This window comes from Culex pipiens, chromosome 2, assembly GCF_016801865.2.
Source record: "Culex pipiens pallens isolate TS chromosome 2, TS_CPP_V2, whole genome shotgun sequence".
NCBI classification, from domain to species: Eukaryota; Metazoa; Arthropoda; class Insecta; order Diptera; family Culicidae; genus Culex; species Culex pipiens.
In genome coordinates this window covers 31,664,688-31,678,751 of record NC_068938.1, presented here as the reverse complement: position 1 = coordinate 31,678,751, position 14,064 = coordinate 31,664,688, and the positions used below count along the sequence as shown (strand labels likewise).

General features: G+C 39.1%; 2 protein-coding genes across 2 annotated transcripts; both read left to right on the top strand.

The window, feature by feature from the left end:
• The first annotated feature begins 856 nt into the window (after nucleotides 1-856).
• Nucleotides 857-6,756, top strand: LOC120419666 (uricase). Its single transcript, XM_039582430.2, has 3 exons — nucleotides 857-1,190; nucleotides 5,472-6,106; nucleotides 6,169-6,756. The coding sequence occupies exons 2-3, from the start codon at nucleotides 5,623-5,625 to the stop codon at nucleotides 6,663-6,665; spliced, it is 981 nt and encodes a 326-aa protein (XP_039438364.1). The 5' UTR covers nucleotides 857-1,190; nucleotides 5,472-5,622; the 3' UTR covers nucleotides 6,666-6,756.
• Nucleotides 6,757-8,114: 1,358 nt separating this feature from the next.
• LOC120419650 (bromodomain-containing protein 7) lies at nucleotides 8,115-14,007 on the top strand. Its single transcript, XM_039582407.1, has 5 exons — nucleotides 8,115-8,286; nucleotides 8,354-9,269; nucleotides 12,141-13,420; nucleotides 13,480-13,575; nucleotides 13,637-14,007. Exons 1-5 carry the CDS (start codon nucleotides 8,235-8,237, stop codon nucleotides 13,849-13,851), a joined length of 2,559 nt encoding a protein of 852 aa, XP_039438341.1. The 5' UTR covers nucleotides 8,115-8,234; the 3' UTR covers nucleotides 13,852-14,007.
• The last annotated feature ends 57 nt before the right edge of the window (nucleotides 14,008-14,064 follow it).

The window sequence follows — 14,064 nt, the reverse complement described above, 5'->3', positions numbered from 1 at the left end:
TATCTAGTGCGCGAGGATTTAGCTTGTTTTGACCTGTTTATTCCGAGTAACTTCCAGTTTCCTCGAAACGACTTCAATGTTAGTTACACATCTATTTTTCCGCGACAACGCAAAGATCAACATGACCACGACTCCCCGCGTGCTGATAAACCACCAAACTGGCCTAATCTCGGCCTAGATCGTCCGCGATGCGGTGTTTACTTGCAGATTATTCCAGCAAGGGGTTGTTGGACTTTAACAGGTTGCAAAGTCCTCGCGATGATCGATGGTAGCCTAAATGCAGTCAATCTGTTAAGTCTACCCACAATTACCTACAAACATAGAATCGGTCGGGGTCACTCCATTAATGGATGCATTCTTTGTATGGTTGTTCATGACTACCCTGCTCGTTACGAGTCTTGAAGGAAGCAACATCAAGTTCAACTGTACTCATGTACGCTCTACCTCAGCCCTCGGTTACTTTTGTATACACATGTCAATCACTATGAGGCGTTTTTTTTGCTTCTGAGTTCTCGTAATTCCTTTATTTCCTTGCCATTCGTCAGATGCATCATGCAGGTAATATCACGTGTTACTGTTCTTAGCAGGTTGGCGAAGAAGCGGTTGGAATTTTTGCGAGAATTCACTTTGAAAACAAACTGCAAACAATTTACGACCTTCAGACGATTATCGCACCCCAAAATTTGAACAACTGGTCGTAACTCAGCGCTGTGACCACATGCATCATCATTCTACGCAGCAGTGTAGGTTACTCGGGATTGTCTCAACCGTCATCGTCAGTTCCCGCGGGGCTGAAGTTGTTATCAGTGCTGGTGATCCTCAGCTTGGCTTAAGTTCAGAGTGAGAGAGGAAAGTCTGTTATGATTGTGCGCGGGGCCATCATTCAGTCATCCTCGGCATCGTCATCCGAGGGTAGTAATCACAAAACATGCTGCGTTAAGAATTTAAGATGACCGGCCTGGATGCTGCAGTTCAGTGCCAGCAGCCGAAGGAAGCGGATCGTAGTACCAGCAGCATAAGCAGCAGTGGTGTTTAATTGAAGCGGTGTCCGAGCAACGGTGAAAGCAGTTCTAAGAGAGAAAAAAAGAGGGAAAGCAATTTACAAAAAAAGAAGAAAGAAGAACCAGAAGACAAGTGAAAAGAACCAACCGCCTGGAGTGACCTGCGAAGGAATAGCTACAATAAGAAAGGTGAAGGTCAGCAATTTAGATTATGACGAAAGCGAGATTGGGTCTAGTGCGCATTGTAGAAGAATTGTGTAACTTTCGTTTTCGGTAGAAAGTGATTTAATTTGAAATCGACTGTTGAATTATTTGATCGTCGTTACTGGGACGGATTTTTCAACTAAATTGTAGAGTTCTCAATTTTTATTTAGTAAACACCAACCTTAAGGCAACCTTAGGGCGGTTTTTAAAAGCATCATTTTTTGAAATCACTGAAACATCAATTTTACATGCCTCTCAAAATTAAAAACAAACTTTTTTATTAAGTTGTTTTTACAGAAATCGAGTGCCGTCATCTGGGGCGAAATGGGGCACATGGGGCGAATTGGGACAGTTTAGCCTTGTTACTGAACAATATTTGGATAATTTTGATTAGTTTCGGATAGAACAGACACAGGACATCTAACATAGTGCACAGTTTTCCAAATTTCAAGCTTTTAAGTGCTCTAAAAACTGCTGTCCATATTTAGACTGAAGTCCCGATTCGGCCCGGATGACGGTGCTTCAAATCAATTTGTGTTAACATTTTTTTAAAAATATTAGCAAATTCAAGTATAAAAAGTTAAATTTCGGTGGATTTTACAGTTCCTGGGAATGTTCAGCAAATGTTTCATAAGAATAACCCTTTGGACGTCTGTTGTGGCAAAACCTGTTGAAAAATGACCATGACCATCATTTCTTATAAAAAATGTCGTGGAATTCTGGTTAAGGGGTTACATACATGTAGAAAATCACAAAATTTCATGTTACAGAAAATTTATTGAATCAACTTAAAAGATGATTTTCTATCACTCCTGAAAGTTTCATGAAGATATTTTATGATTAAAGTAAGTTACAGGCGATTTTAGCTGAAAATTTTGCCATGCGCAAAGCGAACTGTCAAACTTTGCGAGCGTTTTTCTCTGAACACCGAGTTGATTTACGGGTGCCACGATATCTCGCGATTTTGAAATTTTGCATTTTTTTAAAATACAAAAATCAAAAACTTGCGATTTTTATATGAAAAACATAAAAATATTTTTATCTTTTTTAAAAATAAACTTTTTGAAAATCGGCCTTCGTCATGCACACGAGACCGGTTTAACGAGTCTTCACCAAAATTTTGAGCCGATTTGGTCAGCCACGATACAACCAAATGTCCTCAAATTTGTTTTGTTAACAGATGAAAATATATATTTTAATGCCCTGAAAACAGATTTAAAATAAGTTTATGTTTGTGTTCAAACCAACCTCTGGCATTTATGCCGATTTACATGTATGTAACCCCTTAATCGTGAAGAATACATGAAAACCTTTTTTGTATATGAATCAAATGTTTATGTTTTTGGTTACTCTATAACTTTGTAGAACATTGATTCATTCTAGAAAGTTAACCAAAAAATACAAAAACACGTAAATGACCTCTCTCGGTTATTGCAGATGTAGAAGTACATTAAATTTCTCATTTCAATATTGACATTTAATCAATGGGAAATGGCAGCGATTTCAAAAATATTTATCTTTGAATTGAATTGAATCATGCGTAAATGAGACTAAACAACTTCTAAACTTTTTCATAATACGAGAATGAATTTTAACCAAATAAGGCCAAAACACTTAAAATACTATCAAAGGTTAACCAGTTAACCTTTAGGAAGTCGCGTTTTTCAGCCTGCCATACAAACAATGCACAAAGTATGGGGATTGAATTTGACAAAATCAAACCAAATGAAACTTTTTTTTTCTTTTGGGAAAATTCTAACTTATATAGACAGTCCGTACTCGATTATCAATAACCCTAACTATCCGAAGATTCGAATATCCAAAATTTGATTATCCGGTTTCTGTAGAATAGGAGAATCGAAAGCAGACAAACGTCAAAAAAACAAAACAAACAAAACCGAGGGGTTAATGGATGCAAAAATCATGTTCCATTACTTAAAAAAAACTTTTTTCAAACTTTTATTTAATTTCAAGTCACAAATAAATTTGATTACCGTAAAACGGGGTGACTTTGATAGCCGGGGTGACATTGATAGGTTTGTGATTTTTCCGCAAAATGAAGAGTACAATTAAAATACGTATGGAATTGTTTAGAATAATTCTGACCGTGGAAGAGAAGTTTTCAAAGAACCTCGAAAAGAACTTTTCATAAAATTTTGAAAAGTTTAAAGTTAGTTAACTAAAGTAAAGTAAATGTTGATGAAAGTTATTATTTTAAACTACTCGAAGTGTCATGATTTTCTCAATGAAAATAATTTTGAATCGGAAAACGGAATGCGTTTTCGGATTCTTTGGACAATTTTCCACTAGGAAAAGGTAAAATAAGTTTGTAAATAATAAATAATATGTGTTTAAGAAACACAATTTAATAAAATCTCCAAATTTAAAGGCAATCTCAGTTGAACACATTTCATGTGAAATGTGAAAACTTGTGATTAGTGCTTCGAATTCAGTATAAAATGCAATATAAATCGATAATTTTATAAACAAAACTATGTTTTAACAAATTTCAGGCAAAATTCCGACTTTTTAGCAATTTTATTTAAAACTTGTGTTGTTTATTTTGTTAAAAAGCTTATTAACTTAGATAACTAAATATAAACATTGATTTTTTTTCTTAAAGGCAATATCATCAACTTCAGTGATGGTACATTTAACGTACAAATAAAGTTTGAACATCTTAAATATGATTTTAACAACAAAAACTATGACTGTCAAAGTCACCCTGGAATTCAAACTAAGAATTTTTAACGATACTATTTTTCTAAACACTATTGAAAAAACTTTTTTTTCCAAAATAGTGCATGGACTTTGTGTGGCCTACCCCAGTACATGTTTTAAAAATAAAAATCTTGAGTAAAACCTTACCTGTTGGAAAATATTCCAAAAACAAATTGAAATCCCATCAAAGTCACCCCGGTTCACGGTAACTTTTATTTTAATATTTCATAAGGAAAATATTATGCATCGGTGGTCCCCTCGATATTTTTTGTTCAGCCCAGTTTGCGAGCAGCATTCGGTGACTGGGCTATGTTCTCAGCCCAGTTACCGAACAAGTACTGTACAATAAAATATACAATGTTACAGTAACCAAATACTAGCATTGTGGACAACATCTTTGGACACATACAATGAGATCACTTCAGAGCATTTTGGATAAATATTTAAGGTCAATGACAAAAAATATGTTAAAAATAAAATCAAACATTTTGGGCAAGGACTTCAGATAATCGAATATGGACTGTATTAACTAGAATTCCAATGAATGATCCTTTCTATCAATTAAGCTTCAAACGTCCTTTTGAATCAGCTGATAGCTCCAACAGCGTACTCAACTTGATCTTCTCGCACGCGTGCATCAACACTTGCGATGCGTGATGCGCTCAATCTGACATGTGTGTTTGAGCTTAGACAAGGATGACCAACTATCTGTACACTAGAGCAGTAACAAGAGAGCAACTTCCTGTGCGGGGACAAAGAAGAAGTTCTCGCACCGGCATCAGCAATTGAAACTAGTTCACACGGGTACGGTAAACCGGTTACAGGCTGAACGCCGGTCGGGCTTGACCCAGCCTCAGCAATTCTGCCCAGCTGTAATCTATATTGTAACAACAGCAACACACGATGATGTCGAGGATCACCGTCAACACTTGGTAGACACATCATCACTCGGCGTTTGCGGCGTTCGATGATGATAAGCGAATTATTGATAGTTTCTTTCGAAACACTTCACGTAGAGGTTTCATGGCTGAGGAACTACCCAGATTTTAAGGAAATTTGTGGCATGACTTTCAAAACATTGACGTTATTAAAATAGAATTGAAACAGATTGGCTTTTTATAGACCAAGTATGATCGTATAGGTTATGTCTTGAGATAATAGAATTGTCGAAATATGACCAAGGCTATTGATTATTTTTAATGAATTAAATGCCGACACATGTATAGAAATTTTTTGGTGGCATTTAGGCCACGAAGGTCAACCACGAGGATGCGTATAAATTTATGTACGAGGATTACGCTTATCTGTTGTCCACATGAGTAAACAGGCGATCTGGAGGCCTGAAGTTTAGCCGACCTACTTACCTCACTTAATGTAATCTCATTCAACGAATTGCCTACGTGACTTTTTTACCCGTTGATGAGCGGCGACTTCTTCGTTGACCTCTTCAAAAATTCCAGCTCAACGCAAGCTTCGCTGTTTCCAAGAAATCCCATCTGGAAAACATATTTTGACTCAACTTCTAATCTTGTTTTTCTATCGCAGAACTGGACGAACCCCCCCGTGAACTTGTAATATTGCTGCGAAAGGGGGAAATCACTCTCTGACGTCCAGGACTTTAGAGAGAGGCTCATCAAAACAACAGCAACTGCAAGTTCGATCGTCATCCAGCGACTAGCAACCAACCAGCTACAAGATGATGTCCAGAAAGTTGGTAGCGGATGAAGCGACAGGCGCAGCCGAGCGTGACATCCCGGAAGAGTTCCGTATTAGCAACTACGGCTACGGCAAGGACAGCGTCAAGGTGATGCACGTGGTCCGCAACGGGCTGGTTCACAGTATTAAGGAGTTCGAGGTGGGCACCAAGCTGAAGCTGGCCAGCCAGAAGGACTACCTCCAGGGTGACAACTCGGACATCGTTGCCACAGATTCGCAGAAGAACACGGTATATCTGCTAGCGCGCAAGCACGGACTCAAATCACCGGAGGAGTTTGGCATCCTGCTGTGCAACCACTTCCTGACCAAATACTCCCACGTCAACGAGGTGTCGATCCACATCGAAGAGTACCCGTGGTCTCGGATGGGCTTCGGCAAAGGACCCTATCAGGCCCTCCACAACCATGCCTTCGTGTTCACCCCGACAGCCACGCGGTACTGTGACGTCACCCAGAAGCGAAGTGGTAAGACCCCAACAAACTCCAAAAAAGCATCCAACCTTAAACCTTCTCAACCCCCTTTCCAGAATCAACCCCAACCGTCATCAGCGGTCTAACCGACCTGCGCGTACTCAAAACCACCCAATCCGCGTTCGTTAACTTTGTGAACGACGAGTATCGGTCCCTGCCCGATCAACACGACCGCATCTTCAGCACGGTCGTGCGCTCGTCCTGGCAGTACTCCACCGTCGCCAACGTGGACTTTGACTTTTGCTGGAACAAGGTCAAGCACTGCATCCTGGACACGTTTGCCGGCGAGACGGAAAAGGGTGTGTTCTCGCCGAGCGTCCAGAACACGCTGTACCTCGCGGAAAAGCTGGTCCTCGAGCACATCCCCGAGGTGTCCTCGATCGATATGACGATGCCGAACAAGCACTACTTTAACTTTGACTTTAGCAAGTTTCCCAAGCTGATCAACGGGGACGAGATGAAGGAGGAAACGGTGTTCCTGCCGGTGGACAAGCCTTCGGGGATCATTTACGCCCAGCTGGATCGGAAGTCGACGATAAAGAGCAAGCTTTGAGGGTGGGATCTTCGGAGGGTGCGCGCGTGTGTGTGTTTCAATTTTAATGTATTTAGACTACGTATTTTAAATAATAAAGCTTACAAGACAACTTTTTAAAACGGTTTTTAGTTGATGACATACTCCATAAAGACTCAATGAGTATTAATTGAAAGCGGAAGCTCCCACCACCCACAAGAATGATCATTCTAAGTAGCAACGTTTCAAAACATAAACTTGCAGCATAAATTTTCCTGATTTTTCCCAAAGCTTTCGAAAGGTTCGTTTCAAATGCATGGGCAATAAGGCTTTCAAAAGTGAGCTTTTACACGGGCTTTCGTTTCAATTATTTCCAGGGCCGAGGGGTCATCAAATAGAGACAGATGGATGTAATTCAAGTCAAGGCATATAAATTAGATAAGGTTCCCAGCTGTAAAAAATAGTTAGCAAAATTGTAGATATTTAGTATCTAAAGTATTTTTTTAAACAGGTTCAAAACCATTTTTCTTAATTTTCACTTTCAAGGTGGTTTTTTGGCCTCTTTGAAATGTTTTCATATTATTTTTATTAGTAAAATTTCACTAAAATTAGCTCGACCATTAGTTTCTGAGATATTGGTACTAAATAGAGACCCTAAATAGGGAGACTGGTCTAAGTTTGCTAAATCGACCTGGCAACGTATGCTTTGAGCTTGGCAATACTGATAAGTTTTGCTAGGCGTAAAAGCAAATGCTCGTTTGGATACGTCAAACTCGTGTCTGTTTGGGTACGTCAAATTCACTTCGACCAGTCCCCTATTTAGGATCTCTAGTACTAAGCTGATTGGATCAGACTTTTAAAACGTTTTTTTGTTTTTTTTCTTTTTAATTAATTCGCTGTTTTTTAGCAACCATCCAACAACCATCGATCAAATCTAGAGTTTTTTAAGGTCCAATGAACAAAATTTTAAATTTTTGCTTTGTAAGTGTTTTTGAAACTGCATTGAGTCATTCAAAATCATTGAAAAGATTGTTTATTGGACCTTTAAAAAAATACTCCAGGAATCTTCTAGGTCTCTTAGGTAACTTCACGGAAATTTTCACAACTTTTCGAAATGAAAAATTATTTAAGGAATGATCAAGTATAGCCACTATTTTTAATTCTAATAACCTTAATTTTTCAGTTCAATCAAACTTTATCAAACAATCTGTAAAGTACTTTTCGATTCGCAAATGTGATTTTACATAAAAAACTTATGTCAAAAAAAAAATTCTAATAAAATTTCTATTTTTACAAAAATTCCTTTTTCAAAAAAAAAATCAAAGTTTTATCATAGGACCTAATAAAAAACAAAACAAAAATTTAGGTTAACATAAATAAATAATTTATATAATTTTTTAGTCAACAATTAATACATTCCATCAAATTCCTTTCACTCACCCCTCGGTGGACGTACGTCGGTTCTCGGCGTCTGTTTACATCGCTCGCGTTTGACAGTTGGCCAAGCCACCATTTGGAACTTTCGCTTGTTTTCGTGTTAGCGGCATTTTTCTCCAATTTCCCATAAAAATTGTGTAATTTTCTGTCCGCATCCGGTGCATCCCCGTCGAAATGGGTTCCAAAAAGCACAAGAAACACAAATCCGAGCGCAAGGAGCGGGAAGGTGAGTTGGTTTTGGTGTTTTTTTCGGTTTGCGAAAGTGATCAACATTCCGCTTTTGGATTTCGCAGAGAAAAACTTGCTGCTCGAGCGTCCGCCCAGTTTGAAGCTGATTCTGAAAGTCAGCGGCAACAGTTCGACGCCGGAACACGGCGGGGCCGATTCGCCGGCGTACGGTATCCACCAGGATCTGAACGTGGCGTCCTTTTCCGGGGAATATTCCGGCGAGCGGCACAAGAAGAGCAAGAAGAAGAAAAAGAAGAAGGACCGCGAGAAGAAGCACAAACACCACAAGGAGAAGCGCCGGCACCGGGGTGAGGACTCGAGCCAGGAGGACTTTAACAGCGTCGGCGATGAGAGTTCGCAGGCTCCGCCGGAGGGCAGTCTGTTTTACGGGGCGGCCGCCGTGGCTGGTGGCAGTTTGGCGTCCCTCCCGGTTACGAAGCCGCTGGTGCCGATGAGGAGTCCCGAGCCGGAACCGTGTCCGGTAATTCTGCAGCAGCCGGCAACTCCGGCTACCCCTGCTACGCCGGCCACGCCCGTTCCGATGCTGCAAAAGGACGATCTTATCGCGCCCAGTTCGGTCACGACGGAGGAACCGATGCAGAGTCCCGGGTCGGTCAGTCAGTCAACGTCGCGGCCGGGCAGTAAAATGGACTTTCACGAGTCGAACTCGAACCTGGGGGCGCCGAAAACGCCCGGGTCGGATTGTAGTGGCCGTGAGCCGCGGACTTGCGTGCTTAAGCTCAAGCAGAGTCGGTCCCCGTTGGCACGGCTGTTGGATCATCTGCTGAAGGCGCTGGAGAAGCGCGATCCGCACCAGTTCTTTGCGTGGCCCGTCACTGATGATATTGCGCCCGGGTACTCGTCGATTATTACGCGGCCGATGGATTTCAGCACGATTCGGCAGAAGATTGACGACAACGAGTACATATCGCTGTCGGAGTTTAGTGACGATTTTAAGCTGATGTGCGATAATGCGATCAGGTGAGTAAACTTTCAAATCTTTAAAATTAATGAGAATTTACTTATTCGAGTGCGACTAAAAATTACAAACCTTTGAAATAAATTTGTACATTTGAAAATCCAACATTACCTCATAAGGCCGAATCTTGAAATTAGATGGGCATCCCAATTCGAATTAGCGGACATTTGCAGTAGCGAAACTCTAATCAACGAGTTCACTCTGTAAACCCAAGAAAGAAGTCGAACAATAATCATCAAACTTTCCAGAAATTAAAAAAAAAAAACAATATTTAAAAATTGTATATGGAGAAAACAGATATCTAGAAATATAAAAATACACATATTTAAAAACTTCAAATAGAAATTTTAAAAAATTTAAGAATCAAAATTTAAGAAACTCTACAATGAAAAAATGTACAGACATTCTTAAATTCTAAAATTTTACAATTCTGAAATGCTGGGGTTCTAAAATTTTCAAATTCTAGTTTTTTAAAGTACTACAATTCTAAAATTCATCGATTCTAAAATTCAGAATTTTTATTTGCATTTTTGCAAATTCAACATGCGTATATTTCGATGTTTAAAATATTTGACACACATTTTTTTTTTAAAATTAGCAGATTGTTTTTTCTTTCAAGATTACAAATAAAAAAAAATAGAATAAAAACACAAAACTTCCGATATTTAACTTTCAATTTAATTAGTGTTTATTAGAATTTAACAGTTCTGCTCCAGGATGTTACATTTGCAATTCAGAGATTTGGAGAACCTTTCAACTGAGATTAATTCATAAGCCTTTACAGGGAGGGTACTTATGTCTAAGTTTAGATTTTGCCAGCTGAGTGCTCTTTTAGGAAAACGATTTTTTGAGAAAAAAAATTAAGAAATAATTAAAAATTTAAAAATAATAAAACTTTAACAATGTTCTCACTCGATTATCCTAAGCCATCTTTAAAATTTTATTGCATATTATCGAATCACAAAAAAAACATCTTCCTCAAAATTTTTGACTCAAAAAGGCTTCAAAAATGTTGATTTTCTGTTCTATTAGATGGCGTAATGAAAGAATTGATAAATTGGTGAATTGAAATGAATACAAGAATTTTAGCAATTTGATATATTTAATAAATTTTAAGAATTTTAGAAATCTTTTTTTTTTGGAATTTGAGACATTTTAGGATTTAAGAAAATTTTAGATATTTCAAGAATATTTTTTGAATTTTTAGATTTTTAGGAACTGTAGGATTTTGAAAATCTTTGGATTTAGGAATTTTTGGAATTTTATTGATTTTTTGGATTTTAAATTTTATGAATTTTTGAGTATTTTAAGAAACTTTAGAAGTTTCAGTAATTTTTGAAATTCCAAAAGTTAGGAGTTAAAAAATCCAAGGAATTTAAAAATGTTAGGATTTTTAAGAATTTTAAGGATTTTAGGTGTTTTATAAGTTCAATGAATTTTAAAAATTTTAGGTTTTCAAGAATTTTAGGAATTGAAAAAAAAATTAAGTTTAGACATTTTAGAAATTTAAAATTCATGAGTCTAGGAATTTTAGAATTTTTAAATTTTAAAATTCTAGGAATTTCAAAATTTTTTATAAATTTTATAAATTTTATACTTTTAAATAATTTTGGAAATTCAAGGAATTTTAGTAACTGTAGGAATTTTTGAAATTTTTAGATTTTAAGAATTTTAGGAGTTATAGTAATTTTGATAAAATTAGAATTTCAGAAAGTTTAAATTTTATAATTCTTAAATTAAATACTATAAGAGTTTAAGAATGTAAGATATTAAGGAATTAAATATTTTTTCAATGAATTTTAGGATTTTTGGAATTTGTAGAGTTCCAGGAATTCTAAAAATTTAAAAAAAAATCATTTTTTTTACAATTTTAGGAATTTTGTAGATTTGGGGAATTTTATAAATTGTATGTTTCTTTTTAAATTTAGGTTTGAGGAATTTTAGATGTTTAGAACTTTAGAATTAAAAAATTGTATTTTCAATTTTCAAAATTTAATATTCTAAACTATAAGATTTTATGAAATTTATAAATTTTTTATAAATTTAAGAATTTTGAAATTCTAAGATTCTAAAATTTAAGAGTTTAAGAATTGATAAATTCTAGGAATTATAGGATTTTTATAAATTTTATGAATTTTATATATTTTTTGTATTCTTAGAACTTTAAGAATTTTAGGAATTTTAGGGGTTATAGTAATTTTAAGACATTTAGAATTTCAAAATTTTGGAATTTTAGAATTTTAAGACTCGAATATTGAAGAGTTTACGAATTTGAAAATTTTAAAATTTTATGAATTTTATAAAATTTAGGAATTTAGGAATTTTAGAACTTTCAGGAATTTCAAGAATTGTGTGAATTTCGGGAATTTGGAGTATTTTGGAACTAAAGAATTCAAGGATTTTATAATTCTAGGAATTTTTAATTCCAGAATCTCAGAATTTTGTTTTTTTATTTAAGAATATTGAATTTAACCGAGCCACGTAGCCTAGTAGTAACGCTTCCGCCTCGTAAGCGGTAGATCGGGGTTCAAATCCCGGCTCGGACCAACACAACTGGCGATCGTTTCTCTCTTCTGGATTCGATTGCTTAGTAAAGGGAACGATACACTGTCACAAACTGGACCATATCAAGACACCTTAGGAAGACAACCTAAGGAATGTTAACATTAAGTTGAATAATAAACTGTCACTGAATCCGCTTTGTAAATGTCGGCCCCGATACTCTTCACGGGTTTTCCCCTCAGGAACAGGGAAAGATTTACTTAATATTGAATTTAAGTACTGCAACTTTTTAATTTTTCTTGACCGCGTTCCTTCCTAGTTCCGTACTTAGCTTATAAGGCCTCGATTAAAACAACTCTTTCCACTTTCAGATACAACCACTCCGAGACCGTCTACCACAAGGCGGCCAAAAAGCTGCTCCACGTCGGCGCCCGCCTGCTGCAGCCCGAAAACCTGATGCGTTCGCTGCGCCCCCTCATGACGTACATGCGCGAACTGACCCCAAAAGAGCTGGGCTTCGAACTCCCGGCGTCATCCGACTCTGCCGAAAACGACCACCACCTGCTGGACTCGGCCGACGAGGCGGTTGCCGCGGCGGTGGACGAGGGCATCAACGCGCAAATAAACGCCCAAATCGAGGAAGATGAGAAGCGCAAACAAATTCGGCTGGAGAACAATCCGAAGGGCAAGTTCGAGCCGTTTGTGGACGACTTGACGGCGGAGGAGGTGCTGGCGCAGGTTCAGAGTGCGGCGATGAATGCGCGGACGAAGCTGCTGAAGAAGAAGTCGGCGAATCGGATGGGCTTTTTGCGACAGTTGAAGAACGGCACGACCAGCATGAGCATTTTGATTGATGGCGAGAATAACGCGCCGGAGAAGGTAGTTTCGCTGGAGGCGTTTACGGGGAAGTTGCAGTACGGAACGGCGCAGCTGCAGGGATTTAGGGAGGATCGTCGGAATTATGCCAAGACGATTAAACCGTTGAATTATGGGGCTTTCAGCTCGTTTGCGCCGACGTTTGATTCGCGCTTTTCGAACCTCTCGAAGCAGGAGTCGGAGCTGGTGTTGAACACGTACGGCGATGAAACGGGGGCGGATTACGCCGAAAGTATTATGAAGTACACGAAGGATAGTCCGTACGCGGGTGGCATCGCGCACAGTCTGCTGGACATCTTGACGAATGGGGAGCATCGCAAAACTTTTGGGACGCTGTACGAGTCGGACATGCAACGGCAGGAAAAGGACGCCGTCAAGCACACGTTTCCGGAGCCGGTCGAGCGCGAACGGGAAGAGAAGAAGCTGGCGGACGTGAAGGTTGACTTCAACGCGTTGCGTTCGCTGAGCGATCTCGGCGTTGACGTGGGATTCTTGGACGAGTTTGAGCAGCAGCTGCAGAGCGCGAACGTAACCAGCTCGCTGCAGCAGTCGCTGAACGTCAACTCGGGGCTCATTCACAAGTTGCACCAGATTCAGTCGGATCGCCTTTCGGCGCCGCTGCCCGGGCATTTGTCGTTTGTTCAGCGAGCCGGCGAGACGGAGATTGATTTGGCCGCGCAGATTACAAACAATTTGACGAATATTGCGAAGCAGCTGCCGCCGGTGGCGCTTGCATCGCCGCATGGATTGCGGAAGGCGATGGGGATGAGTAGTGGTGAGTGCGGAGTGGAACGCTCTGGAAATCTTCATTTCACCTCTTATTGTTTCTTTCAGTCGGTTTGGACATGTTCCAGACGCCTCCGGTTGGCATCATCAACCCGCAACCGAATCTGGGATCCAACCAGCAGCAGCACAACAATCCACCGGGAGGTAAGTTCTCTGATTAAACACTCAAAAAGCAATTCTCTAATCCATTTTCAACCTTCTCCAGCGGACATCATCGACACCACCCCGATGGACATGGATCTGGAGCCGGAACCGATTGGGACCGCCACGAGCGCCGTCCACCATCAGCTTCCCAACGCGAACCCCTCCCAGGTGGACATTGACAGCGAGTTGCGCGAACTGCTCGGCTCGTCCGGGGGTGGTGGGGAAGGGGGTGAATCGGATGCCGCTTCCGGCATCGAGGGGATGCTGATGGATTGAAGTTTTTCACTTCTTATTACTTTTTTTTTACTTTGTGTTAGGGTACTTGTGCGTTTAATTTTCATTGGTAAGGAGAAAGTGGGGAAAAGATAGAGGGAGACGGCACGCGAGATAGAGATGAATAAGTTTATATTTTTATCCTTCTGACTACTAACGATGAATAAACAGCTTAACAGCGTTGAAGAAAGAACAAAACTGTGATGTGAATACAAA

Excerpts from the sequence above, each read along its gene's own strand:
- LOC120419666 (XM_039582430.2), top strand. The coding sequence starts at position 5,623 with ATGATGTCCAGAAAGTTGGTAGCGGATGAAGCGACAGGCGCAGCCGAG. Across the intron at positions 6,107-6,168 it reads CGTCACCCAGAAGCGAAGTG|AATCAACCCCAACCGTCATC; the intron begins GTAAGACCCCAA and ends CCCCCTTTCCAG.
- LOC120419650 (XM_039582407.1), top strand. The coding sequence starts at position 8,235 with ATGGGTTCCAAAAAGCACAAGAAACACAAATCCGAGCGCAAGGAGCGG. Across the intron at positions 9,270-12,140 it reads ATGTGCGATAATGCGATCAG|ATACAACCACTCCGAGACCG; the intron begins GTGAGTAAACTT and ends TTCCACTTTCAG. Across the intron at positions 13,576-13,636 it reads GCACAACAATCCACCGGGAG|CGGACATCATCGACACCACC; the intron begins GTAAGTTCTCTG and ends AACCTTCTCCAG.